Source organism: Aptenodytes patagonicus, chromosome 1 (genome assembly GCF_965638725.1).
Source record: "Aptenodytes patagonicus chromosome 1, bAptPat1.pri.cur, whole genome shotgun sequence".
Taxonomy (NCBI): domain Eukaryota; kingdom Metazoa; phylum Chordata; class Aves; order Sphenisciformes; family Spheniscidae; genus Aptenodytes; species Aptenodytes patagonicus.
The window spans coordinates 161,960,230-161,984,028 of NC_134949.1; the positions used below are offsets into that span (position 1 = coordinate 161,960,230).

General features: G+C 42.0%; 2 protein-coding genes across 8 annotated transcripts; one reads left to right on the forward strand and one right to left on the reverse strand.

Annotated features, from left to right (window-relative positions):
* Positions 1 to 1,374: 1,374 nt before the first annotated feature.
* ABHD13 (abhydrolase domain containing 13) lies at positions 1,375 to 10,242 on the reverse strand. Of its 4 annotated transcripts, none has more exons than XM_076361154.1 (3): positions 10,093 to 10,242; positions 8,265 to 8,300; positions 1,375 to 2,718 (listed from the first exon to the last, which is right to left on the reverse strand). In XM_076361154.1, the coding sequence occupies exons 1-3, from the start codon at positions 10,115 to 10,117 to the stop codon at positions 1,670 to 1,672; spliced, it is 1,110 nt and encodes a 369-aa protein (XP_076217269.1). In that variant the 5' UTR covers positions 10,118 to 10,242; the 3' UTR covers positions 1,375 to 1,669. The 4 variants fall into 4 exon arrangements, with proteins under 4 accessions (XP_076217269.1, XP_076217288.1, XP_076217279.1 ...); XM_076361173.1 differs by having other exon boundaries at positions 10,109 to 10,195; XM_076361164.1 differs by lacking the exon at positions 8,265 to 8,300 and having other exon boundaries at positions 10,109 to 10,242.
* A 220-nt stretch (positions 10,243 to 10,462) lies between these two features.
* Positions 10,463 to 14,855, forward strand: LIG4 (DNA ligase 4). Of its 4 annotated transcripts, none has more exons than XM_076361185.1 (3): positions 10,481 to 10,514; positions 10,990 to 11,107; positions 11,232 to 14,855. In XM_076361185.1, the coding sequence occupies exon 3, from the start codon at positions 11,248 to 11,250 to the stop codon at positions 13,981 to 13,983; it is 2,736 nt and encodes a 911-aa protein (XP_076217300.1). In that variant the 5' UTR covers positions 10,481 to 10,514; positions 10,990 to 11,107; positions 11,232 to 11,247; the 3' UTR covers positions 13,984 to 14,855. The 4 variants fall into 4 exon arrangements, with proteins under 4 accessions (XP_076217311.1, XP_076217324.1, XP_076217300.1 ...); XM_076361202.1 differs by having other exon boundaries at positions 10,990 to 11,097; XM_076361196.1 differs by lacking the exon at positions 10,990 to 11,107 and having other exon boundaries at positions 10,463 to 10,514.
* The last annotated feature ends 8,944 nt before the right edge of the window (positions 14,856 to 23,799 follow it).

Here is a 23,799-nt window from a genome sequence, read left to right on the forward strand (position 1 = left end):
ACTTAAGCGCAAGCTTAAAATACCACTGTCCATCAGGAAACAGATTTTAAGTGTGTGCCGAGATGCTTTTCTGAATCAGGACAACATGGCAGAAAAGTTTATTTAAAATTTTCAGTCCGAAGGGCAATGGCACAGATTGTGTGGAAGATTTTCCAGTCCGTTCTTCCCACAAAAAATATTTTGAAGATGCAAACTATCAGCTGCAGCAAATGAGAAACTAAACCTGCAGAAGAGATTTAAACAGCCCCACACTCCAATATGGACTGAGCTAACAGCATACAACTTTGATATGACTACCTAGGATAAGGACTCCTAAAAACAAACCCACCCCCCACCCCCACCCCCACCCCTCAGTCAGAATCATACTCTCTCAATTTAAGTACTGCTGGCTCTGAAACGGTCACACTGGCTTCAAAAACCCCAGCAGAGCTAAAGAAAACTCACTCCAGCTGATGCTTAGGCTACTTCCACATGGTACAACAGAACTGTAAGAGACTTTTTGCAAGCAAATGGGTAAAAGTGTTAGAATAAATGTCATCTCTTTCAGACCAACTAAGTTTAGGTCTACTAAATTTAATGCACAGCTCATTTTTATTATCCTTACTGCAACAACTGTATACATTAATCTCTAATCATGTAATCACTGGTAATAATTTGGATTTGTTTCTTTTGGAGGTATAAATAAAGGGCACAGACATTTAGCTACACCAGCCTAAAAAAAAAAAACAAACCAACCAAAAAAAACCCCCAAACACGAATACATACTTTTACCTTGTATGACACTCCTTTCTATCACACCACCCACTCTGCCTTGGGAAATCCCACCTCACATGCACAAGCAGACTAATACCAACAAATAGTTTGCCTGTACGTTCGTGAGGAGAGGTTGGGGCGGAAAGGAGCTTGGATCGCACTGCTCTCTTTTTGAAGGTTACTTCTATTTTCTATGAAGAAATTGCCTGGGCAAAATCCTGAAGCCATGATGTTTAGGCACATACAACTTTCCGGGCACTATTACAATACAAATAGTAAAATGAAAACAGGGAAAGCGTCTTTTCCTCTTCAGTTGCAGTTTGAAATATGTATGTATGCATAACCATAAAAAACCGCAGTAACCCAGGATAGTATACCTGCAAGTATACTCTACCATTAATGTTACTTTATATTATTATTTAGCACATTAAAGACTTCCCACCTTGCATAATATAAAATTTCAAGGAATAAAACACTAATCTCATGCATGGCACACTTTAAATAAACTCTAAGAGAAGCAACAAATCATTGTGCTAACCATGACTGTCCAAAAAGCTCACCCATACAGCAGTGAATACTGAAGAGCCTCCTGTTGTTTTAAACTAATACATTCTGTACTACTTTTGTAGCAAGTTCCTTTAATAGCAACCGTTGTACATATCAAACAAATGCAATATATGGACAGAGATACCAAAAAAGTATGAGAAAGACATAAAATGGTTCATTTACAGTGCTGCAAATGTAAAAGTTATCCAGAACATCTTAATAAAGCATCAGACCCTTCCAAGTTTAATTTCACTCTTTAGGCAAGTACAGACATGACATACATTTAAAAATGGACATTCTTTTACCACTTTTCACAAATCAAGGTACAGTGCAGGTACTCCCCCCACCCCACCCCAAAGACGACTATCAATTATATTATTGTTACGTTAGATGATGTTTTCGCCATTTCTTCAGGGGAGTGACTCTTTATTACTTCTTTGATGAACTGTTCAAGTGCAGTGAAATAACCCTGGCATTGCCAAGTGTCATTATGAGTTCCATCAGGAAATATCGCCAATCTCTTAGTCCGAGCTGGGGATAATTCATAGAGTTGCTTCATCATAACTGGTGGAATTAACTGGTCAGACAACCCAGAGACGAAGAGAGAAGGCATTCTGCACTGGGAGATTTTTCTGTAGGACAGAAATTTATTTTTGTAGCACCATAAAGGAAGATACCTCATCGGAAAGAAAGAAAACAAAGTGCTGGCCATGTATGGGATGCTAAGAAAGGTGTTCTCCACCACGATAGCAGAAATCCTATGGGAATTTTCAGAAGCTAAGTGAATAGCCACTGCTCCCCCCAAGGAACGGCCAAAAAGAAAAATTTTTGTTTTATCAAGATCAGACCGAGTCATCACATAGTCTAACACAGCCTCAGAATCTAAGTACAAACCTTCTTCACTTGCTTCTCCTTCACTTTTTCCATACCCTCTATAATCGACAAGAATTAAGTTTACTTTCAGGTTTACCAGCATTAACAAAGCGTTTGGCAACCTGTGGCCAATGTTGCCTGCATTCCCATGAAAGTAAATGATGGTTGGAGAATACGCTGCATTGTCCCCTGTGTATCTCAGCAGAATAAGATTGAGAAGAACTCCATCTTTGGTTTTGATGAAGATATTTTCATGTGGTATACCAGTAGGCATAGGAACATAAAGGCGTGATGAAGAGGGCTGTTCAGGAAAGTAAAGCAGCACATCCTGGAATTTATATAATATACCCGCTATTGATACAAATATTAATATAAGTAGTATAATGCCTCCGTACAAGTGAAAAGTTACTATCAAGGGTAAAAGACAAATACGGCAGAGACTCCAAGACCAGGAAGCCAAAGCTAGTAGCCATCTTTTAACAAAGGTCCAAAGCATCCATGACTTTTCCATTGTAGAAGTCAGTGATCTTTTACTCCAAGTAAATCCTGTAAAAAAAAAAAAACAAAAACAAAACCGAAACATATATGTATAAATACAGGGGAAAGAAAACGGAAGTGATTTAAGCATTCATAGTTGCAGAAGATTAATGGCAAGTCAATACATTAAAGCATAAACATCAAACTTGGTGGCAAACTCCCTTTGAATTTTTGGAAACCATTCAACTCTGTTAAACAAGCAGAAAAGCAATCATAAGGCAAAGGCTTGAGAACTCTTCAAAATCCCATTTACGTTATTTCAGCAGGCAAGGACCACCAGTAGCACTAGAAAATTGGTTGACTGGGACCGTAATAACTTACGCTTTCCCTCAGTCTTCCCTACCGACCAACGGAACAACCATACAAGACCGTATCACCAGTTTGTCAAAGCTTCTCACATAAGTAATCCTAGAATCCAGCGAACACAAACAAGAATAGCCCTTATTTCTAAGTTGCTACTGATTAAGGCCAAGAGGACCACCCAGTAAGCCTATGCACTTCACTCTGCAACCAGTGGAGGCTCACAACGCATGCAGGGTCTGCTATTGTTTAGTAGCTGTAGTTCAGAATCTTGATCAACTGTGATTACAGAGCAATACGTAAACTGGTCGTGAGAAAGAGACTCCTCTATAGTAAATGCAACTACAATGTGGTATCTTATGTAGTTGCATTTATGACAGCTGTTTTGCTGTATTTGGATTGGTTCTGATTTATAATGATAGTTTTCCACTATCGGATCAGTAATCCATATTAAATCTTTAGCTGAATGAAAGATTGTATCATCATACAAGACCACTGAAAACAATCCGCTAACTACATTATTCTCTGATCAATGAAAAGCACAACTGCTGAAAAGTCCAAATGTGAAAACAGACTCATGACAAAAACATACACACAGCATAAAATGAAGAGAGTGATGTCAATGATAATGGATTAAATCTTCTTTCCAACCATAAGAGATAGTCATGTCTCACAGCATACACAGAATCTCTCACATTATTCACTGCTGGGTTGAAGTGTAATATGGGAATAGGCAAAAACTGCCAAACCTAAATGAGAACCACAGTGACCATTCAGTCACCACTGACTTGAATAACCATACTGCCTGGAAGTGGCAACACAAGCTCACTTGTTTAAGAACACTCTAAGTTATACAGCAGATAATAATTACAGTTTAGACACGCTCAAAGTTATAACCTCCTAAAATGATGTAGTGCAGTAAGAAACTGAATTAACTCCAAAGGAGTCTGACATGCAGAGATGCACCCAAGCATTCAATTAAGTCACAGGATCCACACCAAAATAAGCTGTATGGCCTAATACTACTGGAGAGGGCTGCAACTGCACCAGCCATCTTGGTAGGCTCGAGTGATAAAAGGCGACCTCTGCAGTCACAGCCTTTGCACTCCACAAATATGACAGGCACCCCGTATGACCAGGAAAAACTGCCATCTCTATTTTATGCAACAATTAGATATAAATCAGAAATAAAAATAGATCTGTTACATCTTACGATTCACATATTAACTAAAGGCAACGCGAAATTAAGCTTTTATATTTTGTATCTATTCCAAATATGCAAAATTGGTGAAATATAAAGTAGTCTAGAGAGCAGTTAATCCAAATTTGTTCTCTTACATTATTTATGAGCTCATGTTCAATATCCACATCCGAGTATGCACAAATATTGTCTGTATGAAAATTTAATTCTTGTGATCCATTTGTCTAGCAAAGAAGTCACAGTAATTAGGAGACACATAAAGTAAATACTTTAATTTGTAAGGGAACTTCCTAATGAAGTTGACAGACATTTCCTGCATTACATTTCAAGATTATAAGAACATTGATAATGACACAGTAAAAACACTCTCCTTATCTACGCTATTCAAAATTTTGCTGACTTTCTTAGAAAATGAAAGAGAGTCCAAAAATGCTTTCTCAACAAGACATTCACAAAAAAGTAAAAGACCCATCATTAAAACCCACTATTAAAAACCAAAGTCGTCATAAAAATCTTACTTAAGGTGATTAAGTTTTGCGGATGGTTAACCATATACACTAAGGATTGCCATTTGAAGACTGATACAGCTGATTTTATAAGCCATGTTAGTTTCATTTGTGCACCGCTTCTATTTTCATTTCAGTAGGATAATATTATCAAAATGCAATACTACTGAGATACTGCTGCTGTGTGACTACTTCTGATATATATATATATATTTATAGGTATATATAAAACCTTTGCTACTGGAGTTGCAAAACCAATGCATCCTCCAACTAGAACACAGCATATGGTGGTTAACAGGAAGGGTAAACTACACAGCCACAAACATTTCATACTCACCTACATATTTAAGTAAAGCTGACTACTCTGCACTAATGAACAACTCCACGACTATTAAAGTTTTCTTCCCAGCTACATGAAACTTCACTAGTTCCGTCCATTTCCAAGCTTGAGTTAGACCACGTCTCTAACTTCACATCTTACTGCAAGATTTGTTAGCTAGAGAACTAAGATACAAGTTTCTCCTAGGTTCTTCCCTGCCTCCTTCCAGTACCAATTGAAAGATCACTAGAAAGCAAAATGATGGTTTCTCAAACAAGCACACAGGCCTAGAAGAGACTCTAAACCAAGTCAATACAAGCCCAATCTCAATAAAGCTACAAACCGTGCTTTCTACAGAGCCCAAAGTAGCAGGCCTTCCAAACGTTATCTTGTTTGACCTGAACAGTAGAAGATGATACAAGCAGAACCAAATTTCCACTTAAAGGACATAAATAAAAAAGGTAAGCCAATATAGTAATTTTCAGTGAGTGATAAGGCGTCGTTCAACACTTTTTGAAGTGTATGAGATTTGAGACTGCTCAACATACTGCGAGGCTACACAAAAAAAAAAAAAAATCTCATCTTGGTTTTCATTTCCCATTACTGTTGTACTGGATGGGAAGTTATAAACCTGTCAAACAGTTTACAACATAAGACGCTATGACGCAAAAACTCTATGTTGAATTATGAAGAGCACGTGTTGCAATTCTCCTGTATCTCTAATTTTTGTGACTAATAAGATGCCAGAATAATCAAGGAAAGGTGGTGGTGGGGGAGAATAGGGAAGGAAAGGGAGAATAATATATTTAGACTTCGATGTCTGAGCTGGTCAACCTGAGAAACAAAGCGGACCCACCACCTGGACAAGCCTGTTTCTCTTTCTAGACAAGACTACTTCTGTTCCTAGACTACAAGAACCACCTACAGACTTGCTCCGTAACTGCCTGATGTCCTAGTTAAGGCAAGAAGCGTGCACCCCTTTATGTCTCCTAAAAGAGAACTTTTTAATCAATTTTGGTCATCTGCAAATATAACTAGTTAATTTTTCTTTTTTAATGGCTGACTGTTTAACAGGATTATCTCAGTTATATTGCGTTCTACTGTTAGAAGTATCACAGCTCTACAGAGACGGCATGAAACATCATCCATTTATTACAGACAGAGACACCGGAACCAAGGGAAGTCAGCAAGTTAGCCAGTGCCAGGCTAGTGGAAGTTCTGTTTCAGCCAGGGAAATAAAGCTTCTCTACAGCTTTCCTTTTCAAATCTCCTAGATAAAACATTAACCCCTTGGAAATCATTCTTGCTTCACTAAAAAAACCCTTAGTTTTTTTAAGGAACATTATATTGCAGCACTATATTTCAAGTAATTGTCACAACTTCGCCAATGACAAGGCCTTCCTGTAACAAGTTGTCCTGGTTTCGGCAGGGATAGAGTTAATTTTCTTCCTAGTAGCTGGCACAGTGCTGAGTTTTGGATTTAGCATGAGAATAATGTTGGTAACACACCGATGTTTTAGTTGTTGCTAGGTAGTGCTTACACTAGTCAAGGACTTTTCAGCTTCCCATGCTCTACCCACTGAGGAGGCTGGAGGGGCACAAGAAGCTGGGAGGGGGCACAGCCAGGACAGCTGACCCAAACTGGCCAGAGGGACATTCCATACCATGTGACGTCATGCTCAGTACATAAACTGGGGAAAGCTGGCCGGGGGGCTGCTGCTCAGGGACTGGCATCGGTCGGCGGGTGGTGAGCAATTGCACTGTGCATCACTTGCTTTGTATATTCTATTATTATTATTATTATTACTATTTTATTTTGTTTCAATTATTAAACTGTCTTTATCCCAACCCACGAGTTTTCTCACTTTTACTCTTCCAATCCTCTCCCCCATCCCACCAGGACGGGGGGGGGGGAGTGGGCGAGCGGCTGCATGGTGCTCAGTTGTCGGCTGAGTTTAAACCACGACACAAATCATCACATCCCATTTTACAGCATACACAGTAACCGTATTTTATAACTGCTGATTATTTACACTAAGTTAGAGGCTATGAAAACAAGCGTAAGAGTTTTTTGTTTTTTTAAGCTTGTCATGAAAGTCAATGTCTGTGACAAATATACAGTCACCAAGAGCAGAACCATATAGTTTTATCTGGTAGATGTTTTCCTAGGTAACTCTTATATTAATGGAAATTCCTACATAAGCTGTTCTTAGCTACTCTTATTATTAGAAAATATTTCCTAATACTTAACAGGAAGGAAGACTTAGCAACTTAAAATTTTTTACTTCCAGTTCAATGTTGATTAACCTCCAAATATGTAACCTACTGTCAATTTCTGCAGACTATATAAACTCAGTTCCTCTGCATTCTCCTCACAGATGATGTTTTCTTAGTCACAAATACGATCAGAGGTCTTTCCTCTAGCATCTATCTGCTTCACATTTCCTCCTGTACCTCTGATAATGCTGCATTAGAAAGGCTAGCCTTTGTGAATGCTGGCGGTTCCTACAAGTGTTTTTTTTGATGATGCTTGTAAACTTAAGAGACAAGTAGAAGACAATATTGAAATACAGAGTTCTATCAGGGAAACCATTAATGCAGAACAGCAGCAACGCAGCCCAACTCAATGTTAGGACCTAATGAAAGTAAGACTTAGCCAGGCTGCTGCTGTGCCTTTGGCTTAACGGCCATTAAAGGCCAGTTCAGTTTACACAGCCACAGACTGTATTGCCTCTCAAAACAGAAATGAAATTTGGAAGTAATGAGTTTCAATTTTATGCCACAGGGATATACACATATGTAGATACACACACACCTGTACCTATACATCTCCACTGCTGAATCCGCAGTCCAGGAGTTACTGCAGACCTCTATGTTCTATCAGATGAGCTACAAATCCCATAATTAACTAACTACTGAAAATATAAATCACTCGTAACAATAAAAATTCTGAGGAAAAAAATAAAGTCTTTAAAATGTCTTGTTTATAATAATATTCTGCTGTGCCCTAATGCTATTCTTAAATGGTTAATGTCATTATCAACTGAAGATCATAAAAACTCAAGTGCATACTTAAAGTCCTTGGGAACAATTTTTCATTCATTTTCAATGGCAGTTGAAATTACTCTTGTACTTGCCACAAATTCTGTTGTATTTTTTGTCCTTGTCTACATTTTTAATATTAAAAAAGTGCTATTTTCATACACTAATCACATTATAAAACATTTACCTTTGGATGTGATGATTTCCCAGGCTTCATCTCTGCCTGAAAGACAATTCCATTTATGAACTTTGAGTAAAACTGCTTTTGAATTACACACATAATTACTGTTTGTCTTCAGTTACTTGAAAGAAAATTAAGTAGTGCTAACAGCCAATACGCCTAGACGTTACATCTGCCTTACTGATGAAACCATGCATATCATGTTCATGCTCCTCCTATCAAGCTCAGCTCTTGTTTGAAACATCTTATAAACTTGAAAACATCTTATAATGAAGTTCAAGAATCACATCTAAATGCCCTGGACTGTACATACAACACACAGTATAAAACATACATAGTGCATAACAACAAAGTTATGATAGATTTACATTGCCTCCTTAAAGCTAACTTCTAGCATACGAGCAGCCTTAAAGTTAGTGCTAAGAAGAGCACTGAGGTGTTTAACGGCTGCTTTCTCATTAAAGAGCTTTAAAAAAAAAAGTTAGTTTTAACACTCACTGCAATCCTTTGGATTTCACAGTTTCAAAACAAACAAACAAACAAAATGAGGTATTTCTTAAGAACACAGAGAAACATCTGAAGACATCTGTTTCTTTCTACTGCACTTACTTCCCCTACACTCCACCTCCTCCAGACACAGACAAGATTTACACACGCTTTACATTTACTCGTATTTATTCAGAAGACTTCTGTAAGTAGAAATATTAAGTCGTCAACTGTAAAAAATTAGTTTCAGAGGGGGAACTAATCTGGACGAAAACCTACAAGTTTAGTAAGGACAGGAAAAATACACTTTCTTAGTACTAAAATTTTACAGAGTCTCCCATTAAAAAACAAAACAAAAAAAGGTCAAAACAGCAAAGTAGCCACTCCTAGCCAAGGAAGAAGCAGAGTAAGAACAACTAAGCGTCAGACATTTAAGGGCTCTGGCTTTTAAAGTCAGCGAGCCACTTCTCCTACCTATTTCAAACAGCAAACTTCCACAGCTCTACATCGAGTGGCACATATTCATAATTGGACATGTTTTCCCCTCAACTCTTATTATACTTCCCCTCCCAACTGACAAATCTTAATGAACCTTACAAGCATGTCTCGAATTATGACGGTACTGTGTAAAAAAACCAAAACAACAACAAACCAAGGACAGCTATCCTATTAGAGCCTTAGCTTTCTCGTGGGCATGGGCTCCTAAAACATATTACTTTCCAAGCATGTTAAATTATTTCTATTTTTACCTAAAAGAAACATCCTGCTCAGCCTTTTCAACACATTCACTTGGCAGATCAAGCAACACTGAAGTTATCATCACCTGCCCCACCTTCTACAAGCTTCCCCACTCGCAGAAATTGTTCCACGCGGCAGCGGAGACACACGAAACACTAGGGCAAGGTCTCGCTGCGAAGATGCAAAAGCTCTCCCAGGGCTTGGCAGGAAGGCACCCGAAGGAACTTTTAACGGCGCTGCTAAGGCAGCGGTCAGTTCCTCGGGAGAGGCGTCCCGAAAGGCAGGCGCAGGAGCCACAGGCGCCCACGGGACAGCACCCCGCCTGCCAGCCGCTCCCGCCCGGGGAAGAGCCGCATTTCGTCACGGCGAGACCCCAAACACCAAATCAAAACCAAATCTGCCGGCCGCCGCCGCCCCCCGCCCCCCCCGGCCCGGCCAGGCCCGGCCCGCACCGCAGGCGCGACCCGGCTCTCGCCCGCCCCGTCCCGGCCTTACAGGGACGGGACGGGACGGGACGGGACGGGACGGGACGGGACCGGCCCTCTACCTACCCCAACCGCCACCGCCACCCCCTCCCCGCGGGGTGGGACCGGCCCGAGGCGAGACCCACCCGAGGCGAGACCCACCCGCGGCATGCTCCCGCGCGGCCGCGGCGGCTGCCGCCAGCGGTGCCTCGGGCCGGCGCAGACCCCGACGCGCAACTTCAACCACCGCTCCTCCCGAGACAGGAAGTCACGACCGCCGCGGCTTCGGCTTCCGCTTCCGGGCCGGGGTCCGTCCGTCTCTCCGCCCTCCTCTTTCTCCCCGCCTTCCCCCGCCCCGGGCGCTGCCGCGCCGGGCTCCCCCAGCGCTTTCCCCGCCGCGGCGGCAACTGCGCAGGCGCGGCCGCCGCCGCCGCGATAGCCGAGGCCTCCCCGCGCGGCCGGAACCACTGCGCCCGGGGGCGGGGCGCGGCGTCACGGGGACGCTCGTCCCCTTCCGGGGCGAAGGGCGGCCGGTGTGACCCGGGCTCCGCGGTACCCCCGGCTCCGCGTAAGTGTCCTCTGGGGGTGGCCGTTCCTCCTCCTCCTCCTCCTCCTCCTCCTCCTCCTCCTCCTCCGCCTCGCCTCGCCTCGCCTCGCCCCGTCCCGTCCATCCCCGTCTTCCCACTAGTCCGCTCCGAGGAGGGGGTGGCCGGTGCGGGGCGGAAGGTGCCCCCCCCAGGTGGTGTCCGTTCCCCCCGTCCCGTGTCCACGGCAACGCCGGAGCGGGGCGGGGTGGGAGGGGCGGGGTGTGGAGCCTGCCCGCGGGAGGAGCACCGGGAGACCCCCGGCGGGTCTCCTCAGCCGCCGGGGAGCCGCTGGGCGGCAGGAGCCGGGGGAGGAGCGGGCCGAGGGCGGGGTGGTGTCAGGGCGGGCTGGGCCGCGGGGGAGGGCGGCGGAGAAAATCGGTCTCCGAGCGGTGAAAGCTCCCGCCTGCGCAGCAGCGGGGACGGGGGGGGAGCGCGGTGCCTTCTCCTGTCTTCTAGTCCTCTCGCCTGGGTGATGCCTGCGTGGCAGTGTCGCAGCCCGGCTGCCGAGTTTCACCCCTGACTAAGGATGGTGGTGCCAGCTGGTCACCCTTAAGTAAAGATTAAGTAAGTTAAAGTAAGTAAAGTTAAATCCTAATAAGAAAAAAACAGTAAATCCTAATTAGAAATATCTTTTTTCGAGACAGAATACCATGCTGGCGTTTCCGTTCTCTACAAATACATGCTTTCTTTGTTCTTAGTGAAAAACGGACTCTGATGGCTTCCACACCTGCTTCGCAGCCTTCTGAAAAAACAGTGGCCTCTCACGTCCCTTTCGCAGATCTGTGTTCTACTCTGGAGCGAATACAGACGTGTAAATCTCGCCCGGAGAAAACCAAGTATTTCAAGGAATTCCTGGATTCCTGGAGAAAATTCCATGATGCCCTTCATCAAAAAAAGAAAGACGTCACGGATTCTTTTTATCCAGCTATGCGGCTTATTCTTCCACAGTTGGAAAGAGAAAGGATGGCGTATGGAATTAAAGAAACTATGCTTGCGAAGCTGTATATTGAACTGCTTAACTTACCAAAAGGTGGCAAAGATGCTGCAAAGCTTTTAAATTACAGGACACCTGCTGGCTCATGTGGAGATGCTGGAGATTTTGCAATGGTTGCATACTTTGTGTTAAAACCCAGGTGCCCAAAACAAGGCAGACTGACAATAGAACAAGTCAATGATCACTTAGATGCGATAGCTAATAATAATGCTGCTAAAAACAAGGGTCTGTTAAAGAAAAGTCTTCTTCAGTTAATTACCCAGAGCACAGCACTGGAACAAAAATGGCTCATCCGGATGATTATAAAGGATCTAAAGCTTGGTGTTAGTCAACAAACTATATTTTCCATTTTTCATCCTGACGCTGCTGAATTGCACAACGTCACAACTGATTTGGAAAAAGTTTGCAGACAACTGCACGATCCCTCTGTCTCACTCAGTGATGTTTCCATCATGTTGTTTTCTGCCTTTAAACCAATGCTTGCTGCTATTGCTGACGTCCAGCAAATTGAGAAACAAATGAATAACCAAATATTCTACATAGAAACTAAGCTGGATGGTGAACGTATGCAGATGCACAAAGATGGAGACGTGTATAAATATTTTTCCCGAAATGGGTTCGACTATACTCAGCAGTTCGGTGCTTCCCCCCTTGATGGTTCATTAACCCCATTTATTCATAAAGTATTTAAGAGCAATGTACAAAATTGCATTCTCGATGGTGAAATGATGGCTTACAATCCGGAGACGCAAACCTTTATGCAAAAAGGAAACAGATTTGACATCAAAAGAATGGTGGAGGACTCTGATCTGCAGACGTGCTTCTGTGTGTTCGATGTATTGATGGTTAACGATCAGAAGTTGGGTCACGAAGTACTAAGCAGAAGATATGAAATCTTAAGTAGTGTATTTACCCCGGTAACGGGCAGGATACATGTTGTGCATAAAACAAGTGCCAGAACGAGAAAAGAAGTGATTGATGCTTTAAATGAGGCAATAGATAACAGAGAGGAAGGGATTATGGTGAAAGACCCCACGTCCACCTACAAGCCTGACAAACGTGGGGAAGGCTGGTTAAAAATCAAGCCGGAATACGTCAATGGGCTGATGGATGAACTAGACCTTTTAATTGTTGGTGGTTACTGGGGAAAGGGCTCACGTGGTGGAATGATGTCTCATTTTCTGTGCGCTATTGCAGAGACGCCTCCTCCAAATGAAAAACCTACCGTTTTCCACTCTATTTGTCGTGTTGGCTCTGGCTATACCATGAAGGAATTGTATGATTTAGGTTTGAAACTGGCTAAGCACTGGAAGCCCTACCATAGGAAGGACCCTCCCTGTAACATTTTGTGCGGAACTGAAAAACCTGAAATGTACATTGAACCTTGCAACTCTGTCATAGTTCAGGTCAAGGCAGCCGAGATTGTTAGCAGTGACATGTACAAGACTGACTGTACTTTGAGATTCCCCCGAATTGAGAAGATAAGAGAGGACAAAGAATGGTACGAGTGCATGACTTCAGACATGTTAGAAGATCTCAGAAGCAAAGCAGAAGGGAAGCTGGCATCTAAGCACCTTCATATAGATGAGTATGACGAGCCACAAGAGAAAAAAAGGAAAACTGTGTCAAAGGTGAAGAAGATAATTGGGATAGCTGAGCAATTTAAAGCTCCTGATCTTTCTAATGTAAGCAAGGTTTCAAATGTATTTGAAGATGTTGAGTTTTGTGTTATGACAGGAATGGGAAAATACTCAAAGTCTGAACTGGAGAGCAGAATAGCCGAATGTGGTGGCAGCGTGGTACAGAACCCGGGGCCGGAGACTTACTGTGTCATTGTAGGGGCTGAGAATGTCAGAGTGAAAAACATCATTGCTTCCAACAAATACGATGTGGTGAGGGCAGAGTGGCTCCTTCAGTGTTTTCAGACCAAAATGCTGGTGCCTTGGCAGCCAGCCTGTATGATTCACATGTCTCCTGACACAAAAGAACATTTTGCTCGTGAGTATGATTGTTATGGAGACAGCTACACAGCAGACACAGATGTTGCACAACTCAAGGAAGTGTTCTCGAGAATGAAAGACAATAAGGTGATGCCGTTGGACATGATCGCAAAGTTAGAAGAACGTTACTCGTGGAACAGTTGTCCGCTCAGTATATTCAGAGGAAACACTATTTACGTGGACTGTTACGCTGTTGTTAATGAGCCCGGAACCAAAATCCATGGAACAACACTATCAATTAGAGCTTTGGAGCTCCGTTTTTATGGTGCAAAAGTAGTCTCTCACCTTGAAGAGGGCATCTCCCATGTTGTTATAGGAGAAGATCATTCCCGGCTAAGAGAGGTGAAAGCACTCAGGAGAACATTTGGGAAAAAATTTAAAATCGTATCTGAGCTGTGGGTAACGGAGTCCGTGGAGGAAGGAGTCCCAAAGAATGAAAATCAGTACTTAATTTAAAGTAGTTTTTAAGCTTGGAGCGAAAGCATTCTTGTTGGCGTGATTGGACTTGGATATTAAGAGGTTGCCTTAAATTTTTTCTGTGTTTTCATGTCTGTTTAAATCTGGCTCTGGCTGAAGAATAACACTGTATCATTGAAATCGGAGGAAGGCTTTTAATTGTACTGTTGCAGAAGCAAGAGGATGCTAAGCTATGTCGGAGGAGAAAAAAACCCCCACCAGATAAATAATGTAAGCCTTTTGCTTTACAGACAGGTCTCAGGAGGGATCTAGTATTTTACATGAGAATTCCTAGCTATTAATAGTGCTTGCCTCCATCCTTCAAAATGGAGACAATAATTCAGTATTTTATGGAGATTCTACTGTTTAACGTATTGCTTATTTATTGATTTACAATCACATTCATGTTTTTGTAGAATTGTTTTGGGTGTATTCCATATGCTACAGAACTCAGTAATTTATAAAACTTGTCTGTACTATTTTAATTTGTTTACATTGTTTTTAGCAGAGCCCCACACAGCCTCAGTAGCACTTTAGTTTTAGGATATTGTATTGATTCCATGTTTCTTTGTATAAATAACTATTATAAAATAGAACCTAAACTTCTGATTGAGGTGCTAATAAATTAATAATGACCTATATACCTGTAAAATGCAAATCAATTACTTAAAAACTGCAATGACCTCCTGCGCTCATTACAGTTAAAGCTAAACCGTGAAGCGTGATAGAGTTAGGCTTTTACGCTTAACTACCAGTTTTGTCTTTCAAAAAATGTTTCATAAGCCATTTCAGTAATGTAAGATTAATTTCCAAATATCCAGTTCAATGTGCATTTTTTTCAATTAATAAATAAAATCTGTTTTTAAAGTCTGTCTGGTAAGTGTTGGGGTTTTTTTGTTTTGTTTTTTTTTAGTGAGAGAGAACTCTTTTGGAAAGCATGAAACTTAGTTTCTGATTTTACTCTGTTAGATAACTTATGCATTGACTTTGAGGGGAGAAAGGTTCAGGCCTCAGTTCTTGTTATGTCAGTACTGGTATCAAACAGAACTGCTGTTGGGCTGATTGCGCAGAACCAGTTTTTGGCTGACCTAATTCTTCAATGCTTTTTGTGGTCGTATTCATATAAAAAACTACTGTAAAAAGAATTGGGAAATGTTGTATGAAAGGCTAATTGGAAGGACATTTGTTCTTATCTCTTATAGTTTAAGCTTTAGGAGCTCCCTTATTTGAAATATACTAAATAGGTAAAATGTAATAACCACTTCTCTTAAGCCACCATATAAATTGTTAAAAAGCAGAATATTTTTTGTATACGTAGACTAACATATACTGACGGTCAGTGCTTTTTTTTTTCCTCTAACAATTCAAGTAGAAAATTGGTACATGTGAAATATAATACTTCAGTTTTAACTTATTGGGCATTTTCTGTGTAATGTCATATATTCTGATTTATAAATAGAAAATTAAAAGAGCGTTTGTCTTCATACCCACACAGATTTCTCCTAAATGGGTTTTAGTAAAATATGTTTTTTAGGTGATCCTGGTTAGGAAAGTTAAGAGAAAAAAAGGCAAATATGAATTACAGCTGACTCTTGACACATTGTCAAATATCTCACTTTGAGATCTAAATGTTATTTACAGAGATGTATTTAAAAAGTATTAATTCCATGTTGTCTTTTTGTTCTCTCAAAGCTATGCAAGGCTGGGGAATCTAGAACTAGTAACTTACCAGCAAAATTGTTACTCTTTTTACTGACTCCTCAGTACTCAGCATACTGGAGGTTTATTTTTATATTTATTTAAACTGAATGTTTACTTTTTCACAAATAATACTACTAAAAAAAAATCTTGCAGATGCAGTATGCTGTTTTAGCTTGTTTTATTTTGTATATCGTCTCAGTTATAGTTAGAAGTAGAAATTAATTGTTAATCACGCGTATTTGTATGTGGTGTGATAATTAGCATACTGGATAATGTCAAGCAATTTAGATGGCGTGTATTTCTTTTGGTTACTGTCTCACAAATTTACATTTACTTTAAAATGATGAATAAGAAACGCTGTACTTCGTATGTCAGTGTAAAGGGAATCTTGCTACTACACTGTAAAAATACAGGCATTGCAGGCCAGGTGTTCTTTTGAGATGCTTCTTTTACATGGCGACTTGGGTGGATGGACTGCACGGACCTGTGGATGAAACTGGACCCAGCTGTCGGTAAAGTATGTATCTGGAATGTAAGCCAGGGGACGGGAGACTCCATGGATCCTCTAAGCAAAGGCATTCTCGTGGGAGAAGAGTAGTGACAGGAAAACAGGAAAAGTAGGGAAGAAGTTTGTGAATCTGCTTAGTTTCAAGGAAATTCTGATTTGTACTGAAGGAACGAATGAAGGCTGGAAATGATTCAAAAAGTAAGAATATGTTCTCCAGACACAAAAGTTTTTCTTAAAAAGTCTAATTAAGGAGATATGTAGAGGATTTCATGCATGATGTCTGAGGATGAATATAAGACAAGATTTGTAGGTAGCAGTAAGAGCTGATGTAGATCAACAGTGTTTGTGTACCAAAAAATCTTTTATCTATTTTGTTTCATCTAATTTAAAAAAAAAAGTTTTGACGTATAAAACTAGCCTTATTATTAGGTAATCATCATCCATTAAAAACAGTGTTCAAGAAAGAGGAAAAGCTGGAGTCAAAATGCTGAAACATTAACCTGATGTTTGAACTTCCAGAGGACCCCCTCTGATTACAAAACATCAGCCTATTGTATTTTGTACTGCAATAAATATTCCCATTTTCTTAATTACATTTAGATGTTTGAAAATAGAGGTTTTGTAGGTGAAGATTTTTTAGCTTATTTACATTTCGTGTAAAGCTGTTTTTTGGGGTTTTTTTGTGGTTTTGGTTTGTTGTTTTTTTTTTTTTTTATTATTAAATAGGCACTTGGCTTGAGAGCAAGCTTTCCACTTTGCATTGTAATATAAAGTTTTATTTTAAGATGATGTTCCTGAAGAAGTGGAGAAAGAAAGAAGAGAAAAAGGGACTGTAGGCCTTGCAGTTTGGGGGGGAATAGAGAAAAGTTTGGTCTTGATCCTATTCACTGGCTTGTAACTGGCACTTTTGAAAAACGCTGCCGGTGATGGAGAAAGAAGAGAGTAACTTCCAGGACCTGCTGTAGCAGAACATCTGGTAGGTGCCCATCCTGTCTGCAACTGTACGTTGGTGAATGGTGGTCTGATTTCTTTGCTAGTTACAAAGGCAGTTCTGCACAGGCAATAAACTTCAGAATCCCTGGGAGAAGGTTCCACTGTTCACTCTGTTTATTAAACAATTCAGTAAAACAGGCTCACATCTAACTTTTCTACTCAGAAAGGCATATACTCAAACTTGTGTAGTGCAATTTTAGAATTAAAAGCCTGTGGGCAGCTTGCACACAGTATCACAAATCTTGCCAGGGAGCAATATTTTTTTATTTCTTCATATGATTTCCCTGACTTGTCAGTGGAAACACAGCGTGTATTGACCGTACAGAGCTGGTGAAATCTCGGGTGTGCTCATACGTTAGAATATACGCCTCAGTTTCACACCTAATGATGTAAAATGAAAGACTATGGCTTGCTAATATTGCAGACATTTATGCCAGGTGTAAAGCAAGTGCCAAGCGCTGTTATTGCTCTTTTATACCCTTTTCACTCGCAGGGGTGATCAGCTCCGGCGCAGGCGCGTCCTGCAGCGGAGCAGCGGACCACGGCGTACAGGGGGGTTCCTGAGCCGGGGAACCCACAGGGGAGTGCAGAGACCCGCCGGGAGCCGGCAGCTCTCACCAGGGCGGCTGACAAGGTGCGGGCGAGGCCAGGAGTAGCGGTGGCCACCCCCTAATCCCACTAAAGGCAGCCCCAGGGAGCGCTAGCCACCAGGAGCGCTGCCAACAGGACGGGCAACAGGGCGTGGCACGGGAGGGCGTGCAGGGAGAGCGCCTCTTCAAAGGAAGGGCATTCTATGGGCCAAGTGGTAGACATGGAGCACACATAACCCAGCAACGGGGCACCATTCTGTGACCATTGGCAAAGGTCAAGGGCACTCATCCTACCGGACCCTCGAGGCAGAATGGCGGGCACGCATCTGAGAACAAAGGCCGCAGCTCCGGCTGGGGGGTCTGCACCGTTTACCCCAGCGGTGGCCGATGCCTCCACCCAGACGGAGCTGCTGAAGGGGGAGGCTGCAGCGCAGACCTCAGGCTGCAGGAAGCGCCTAGACCTTTCTCCTGGGGCAGGGACAGGCAGCAGACCTGCCTGCAAAAGGTGTGCCCAGGTGGAGGACCTCCTGCAGCAGGTGGCTGAGCTGCAGGAGATGGTGAGAAGGCTGCGTAACATCAAGGTGCACAAGTCCATGGGACCTGATGAGATCCATCCGCAGGTCCTGAGGGAACTGGCGGATGAAGTTGCTAAGCCACTATCCACTGTATTTGAGAAGTCGTGGCAGTCCGGTGAAGTTCCCACTGACTGGAAAAGGGGAAACATAACTCCCTTTTTTAAAGAGGGAAAAAAGGAAGACCTGGGGAACTACAGGCCAGTCAGTCTCACCTCTGTGCCTGGGAAGATCATGGAACAGATCCTCCTGGAAGCTGTGCTAAGACACATGGAGGACAGGGAGGTGATTCGAGGCAGCCAGTATGGCTTCATCAAGGGCAAGTCCTGCTTGACCAACCTCATGGCCTTCTATGATGGAGTGACTACAGCAGTGGACAAGTGAAGAGCTATGGATGTCGTCTATCTGGACCTCTGTAAGGCCTTTGACATGGTCCCCCACAACATCCTTCTCTCTTAATTGCAGAGATATGGATTTGAGGGGTGGACTGTCCAGTGGATGAGGAACTGGTTGGATGGTTGCATCCAGAGGGTAGTGGTCAACGGCTCAATGTCCAGATGGAGATCAGTGACAAGTGGTGTCCCTCAGGGGTCTGTATTGGGACCAGTACTGTTTAATATCTTCATCAATGACATAGACAGTGGGATAGAGTGCACCCTCAGCAAGTTTGCAGATGACACCAAGCTGACTGGTGCGGTTGACATGCCAGAGGGAGGGGATGCCATCCAGAGGGACCTGGACCAGCTCGAGAAGTGGGCTTGTGTGAACCTCAGGAGGTTCAACAAGGCCAAGTGCAAGGTCCTGCACCTGGGTCGGGGCAACCCCTGGTATCAATACAGGCTGGGGGATGAAGGGATTGAGAGCAGCCCTGCAGAGAAGGACTTGGGGGTACTGGTGGATGAAAAGCTGGACATGAGCCAGCAATGTGCGCTTGCAGCCCAGAAGGCCAATTGTATCCTGAGCTGCATCAAAAGCAGCGTGGCCAGCAGGTCGAGGGAGGTGATTCTGCCCCTCCACTCTGCTCTGGTGAGACCCCACCTGGAGTACTGTGTCCAGCTCTGGAGTCCTCAGCACAGGAAAGACATGGACCTGTTGAAGCAGGTCTAGAGGAGGACTACAAAAATGATCAGAGGGATGGAACATCTCTTCTATGAGGACAGGCTGAGAGAGTTGGGGGGTTGTTCAGCCTGGAGAAGAGAAGGCTCCGGGCAGACCTTATTGTGGCCTTTCAATACTTAAAGGGGGCTTATAAGAAAGATGGGGACAAACTCTTTAGCAGGACCTGTTGCAATAGGACAAGGGGTAATGGTTTTAAACTAAAAGAGAGTAGATTTAGACTAGCTATAAAGAAGAAATTTTTTACACTGAGGGTGGTGAAACACTGGCACAGGTTGCCCAGAGAGGTGGTGGATGCCCCATCCCTGGAAACATTCCAGGTCAGGCTGGACGGGGCTCTGAGCAACCTGATCTAGTTGAAGATATCCCTGCTCATTGCAGGGAGGTTGGACTAGATGACCTTTAAAGGTCCCTTCCAACCCAAACTATTCTATAATTCTATGATTCTTATGCCGATGGATGAAAATATGGCTGTTGCAAGGCAATAGAGGATGGCTCCCACCTCATGTGTGTTGCCTCTGCTATCGTTATATGAGAATATAAGAAGCCAAAATCATAAGTAGTTGACATTCAGAAGGCATTGGAATATGGTATTGGCAAGGGCTATTTATTCCTAGGATTCCTACTGAATTCCTACTGAATTCTTTGAATTCCATTTGGAATACGCCTGTCTTGTTAAGCAAACCACTAGTATATGAGTAAGCTGAAACATAAACATGTGAAGAAAAATTATTCACTGGGGAGGGGTGAATACTTCTAGAAAATAAGTAGTTTGTGCGTCAGTGGGAGAGCATGAAAGCCTTGACTAGTTGTTAGGTGTTTGCACATCAGCACAACTTGGATCAGCCCCCTTGCTTTATTTCACATTTCCTCTGCTTGTGCCTGTACGCTGCAAATAACTAATTGACATTCTTGCTATTTTAAGGGGTTTAAAAAGATCTTATTCTTGCATCTGCAGATAGGATTTAAAATACAGTCTCTTGCAAAATATCATACTATTAACTGTTCAATTATCCTTTGAAGACCTGAAAGCTAATAACTCTGAAGGTAACGGTGCATATACAATAGATAGATTGCAACCTGCTGACTGTGTGTTGAAGATGTATTATCCTAGCAATTTCACGTTTAAAATATTGTAAGTGGTAACACTGGGGAAGCTCAACTGCATGGATGAAAAAAGGCTTCCTTCTCTTTTTGCCACAACTGAGCTGTAGTATTATGGTAGCTTTGGGTCTCTTTATGCGACTCTACTTTATTCTAAGTGTAGTGAATATCAGAACCAAATTCCTCCATTTCCCTCCTGCTTTTAGGAAGATAAATCACTGGAGAAAGAAAAGGCAGGAAGCTGCAGTGAGTCAACACAAGACACTATTTTCATATATACTGGTCTTTACACATACTGCATGAAATGGTCACTAACGAGTAAAATTAATACTTTAATTAGGCAGGAGGTGATAAATAGTGTTTTGCATAAAATATGATGAAAAATCATTATTATTTAAACAGTTAATGAAAACCATCCCCTCTTAGTTAATTTATATTTTCTTTGTTTTTGAAGAACAAGGATGATTCACATATTTAACCTGTCTAGCTAAATTATATGGTCTATTTATTTTGATATGTCCAGAGAAGGGCAACGAAGCTGGTGAGGGGTCTGGAGAACAAGTCTTATGAGGAGCGGCTGAGGGAACTGGGGTTGTTTAGCCTGGAGAAAAGGAGGCTGAGGGGAGACCTCATCGCTCTCTACAACTACCTGAAAGGAGGTTGTAGCGAGGTGGGTGTTGGTCTCTTCTCCCAAGTAACAAGCGATAGGACGAGAGGAAATGGCCTCAAGTTGCACCAGGGGAGGTTTAGATTGGACATGAGGAAAAATTTCTTTACTGACAGAGTGGTTAAACATTGGAACGGGCTGCCCAGGGAAGTGGTTGAGTCACCATCCCTGGAGGTATTTAAAAGACATGTAGGGGCATGCTTAGGGACATGGTTTAGTGGTGGACTTGGCAGTGTTAGGTTTACGGTTGGACTCGATGATCTTAGAGGTCTTTTCCAACCTAAATGATTCTATGATTCTATGATTCTATATTTGGCATACACCAACAATGATAACTTCCAAGAGAAACTATTTCAACCACACACATGAATAGGATTTCTAGTGTACCAGAACTTCATAGATGGGAAGGAGCTGTCAGAGCACCTGCCTCCTCCTGGGGTATGACTGCCGGTGCTCAAGGCCAGCTCTTCAGTGGTGTAGCTGTGTTACTTTGCTCAGACAGTTGTGAAAATTGCTGTGTGCAAAAAGAGTTGTGAAAAGCCTTGCTAGGAACCTCCTTCAGTCAGCTTGGAAGCTGCATTTAAGTTCAGGCCCCTGGTCTTAGTCCTCACCATAGCTATCTTGCAGCTGCGCTTGGCCTTGTACCTAGCTGATCCCAATCCTCACCCACTGACTTGACTTCCTGGCTTGATGTTGGACCTACTTCATCACTATGGGCTTACCTAGCCATCACTAGCTGACCAAGTTTACCATCACCGGGCCTGCTTTGCTCATCTTGGTGGGACTTGTATGGTGGGACTGTGCCATTCGTTGGTGAAGATACTGCCTCGTGCCCGCCTTGCTGTCCCCTTGGCTTCCAGCATGCTTCCCCTTGCGGAGCAGCCTGCTTGCATCTCTTGATACTACGGGGAATTGAACGAAGGAAACCCAGCTTCCTTGCCTCTCTTCTTCATGGAAATCCTCCCCCCTCACAGAACTCCCTTTCCTTGTCCCCTCTGACATTCATCTGATATTTAGTTTGGATGTGAACTTCTTTCCAGGACTGAATTCAAAAATTGTGGGAATCTTATAAATTTTTACCATAGTACATCTGTTTGGTGAAACACTTAAAAACTGTGTGGTCCCTGTTGCTCAATTTCCAGTTTCTCTTCCCTGAAATAGTACATCTGTATGTTTTGAAAGAGTCTGCATTAATATCTTTGAAAAGCAGAAGATCCGTTTATTCAGGTGAAAAGAAATCAGTCAAAATCTCTGTCATCTATGGTAAATGACAGGTAAGGTATATTATTCCATTTATGGCGCCCTGATTTAATGATCTGTTGACAGATTTTAAAAAGCTCTTTAGTTTGCTAATGAGGTTGACACACTGTTTTTTATAATATTCAGTTTCAGTCTTTCTGCTAAAAAAACCCAACAGTCATTCAATCTTTCCAATCCATATAAAATTTCAGTTTGAATACATTCAAAATAAGGTCTTGAAGTTGTAAGTTATAAACTGTCTTGCAAAGGAGAAAAAAATGTTTGTTTGAAGGTGACTAGGGAAATGCCTTTTAACATAGTCAGTTCAACCAAGCATAAAGCATCTCCAGCTGGTAACAGCTGTTGTACCACAAAACAGTAGATGGGCCTATAAAATTTTACTGTACTACTTTTTGTTATGAGTGGATAGGAATGAGGGAACAGTCTATAAGTTTGAATTATACAAACCTAACAGTGAAGGTGGAGCTTGTATGTATAATTGAAATGTTTCTCCATGTTATTTTCTGGAAGTAAAGAAGTTAAAAGGCATCTGTCTTGAAATTATTTTCTTTTAGATAAAATATATTTAGCATTTTATTGGGATGTTTTCAACAAATGTAGCTTTTCCTTTCTTTGTAATTTTGGGGAGGATTATTTTTGAAAGAAGGTACAAGAGGGAATTTCAAGTTCAAACTGCAAGCATTAATGTTCTTCATTTTTTTCTTACAAAGAATGTAGAAAGATGTAGAATGCCTAAACATGTGATTGTATTTGAAAACTGATATAACAAGAATATTTCAACGTGTATATTTGTCACTGTGTTAGTGACAAAATATATTTAAATTCATTCTTCTGTTAATGCTGCAGATAGAGGAACTATGTAAAACTATGAAACCAGAGTTCAGTTTTCTCCTGTGTCATATATCATACACAAAGTAAAATACAGTTTTTAGGACTTTCAAATCTCAAGAGGAAGTTACCAGAAATAAGATACCAGGGAAAAAAGAAGGGTTGTTACACACAAAATGAGTGCGTATGGTGTAAGGGGTTGTGTATCCCACAATCTCGTCCTCAATCTTTCCCAGAATAGAACCAATTTGCATTGTCCAGTTCTGTGTGGAGTTGTACTAGTCAGTTAGAAAAGGTTAACTATGATATTACTATCACTCTTTGTAAAGTTCAAATTAGCCTTTTGGGATAGATTCAGATACAAGGGGGCTTTTTGATAGAAGCACTTGTGGTTCTGATTTAAATTTTTTTAAATTGTCTAGCATTATGTGGTTTGTTGTAGTATAAGACTAGCTTGGTGGACAAGGGGAGAGCACT

Coding starts and splice junctions, on each gene's coding strand:
- ABHD13 (XM_076361154.1), bottom strand. CDS start 10,117: ATGCCGCGGGTGGGTCTCGCCTCGG. Junction 8,301..10,092: donor GCGGGTGGGTCTCGCCTCGG/GTGGGTCTCGCC, acceptor ATTGTCTTTCAG/GCAGAGATGAAGCCTGGGAA. Junction 2,719..8,264: donor GGAAATCATCACATCCAAAG/GTAAATGTTTTA, acceptor TTTTTTTTACAG/GATTTACTTGGAGTAAAAGA.
- LIG4 (XM_076361196.1), top strand. CDS start 11,248: ATGGCTTCCACACCTGCTTCGCAGCCTTCTGAAAAAACAGTGGCCTCT.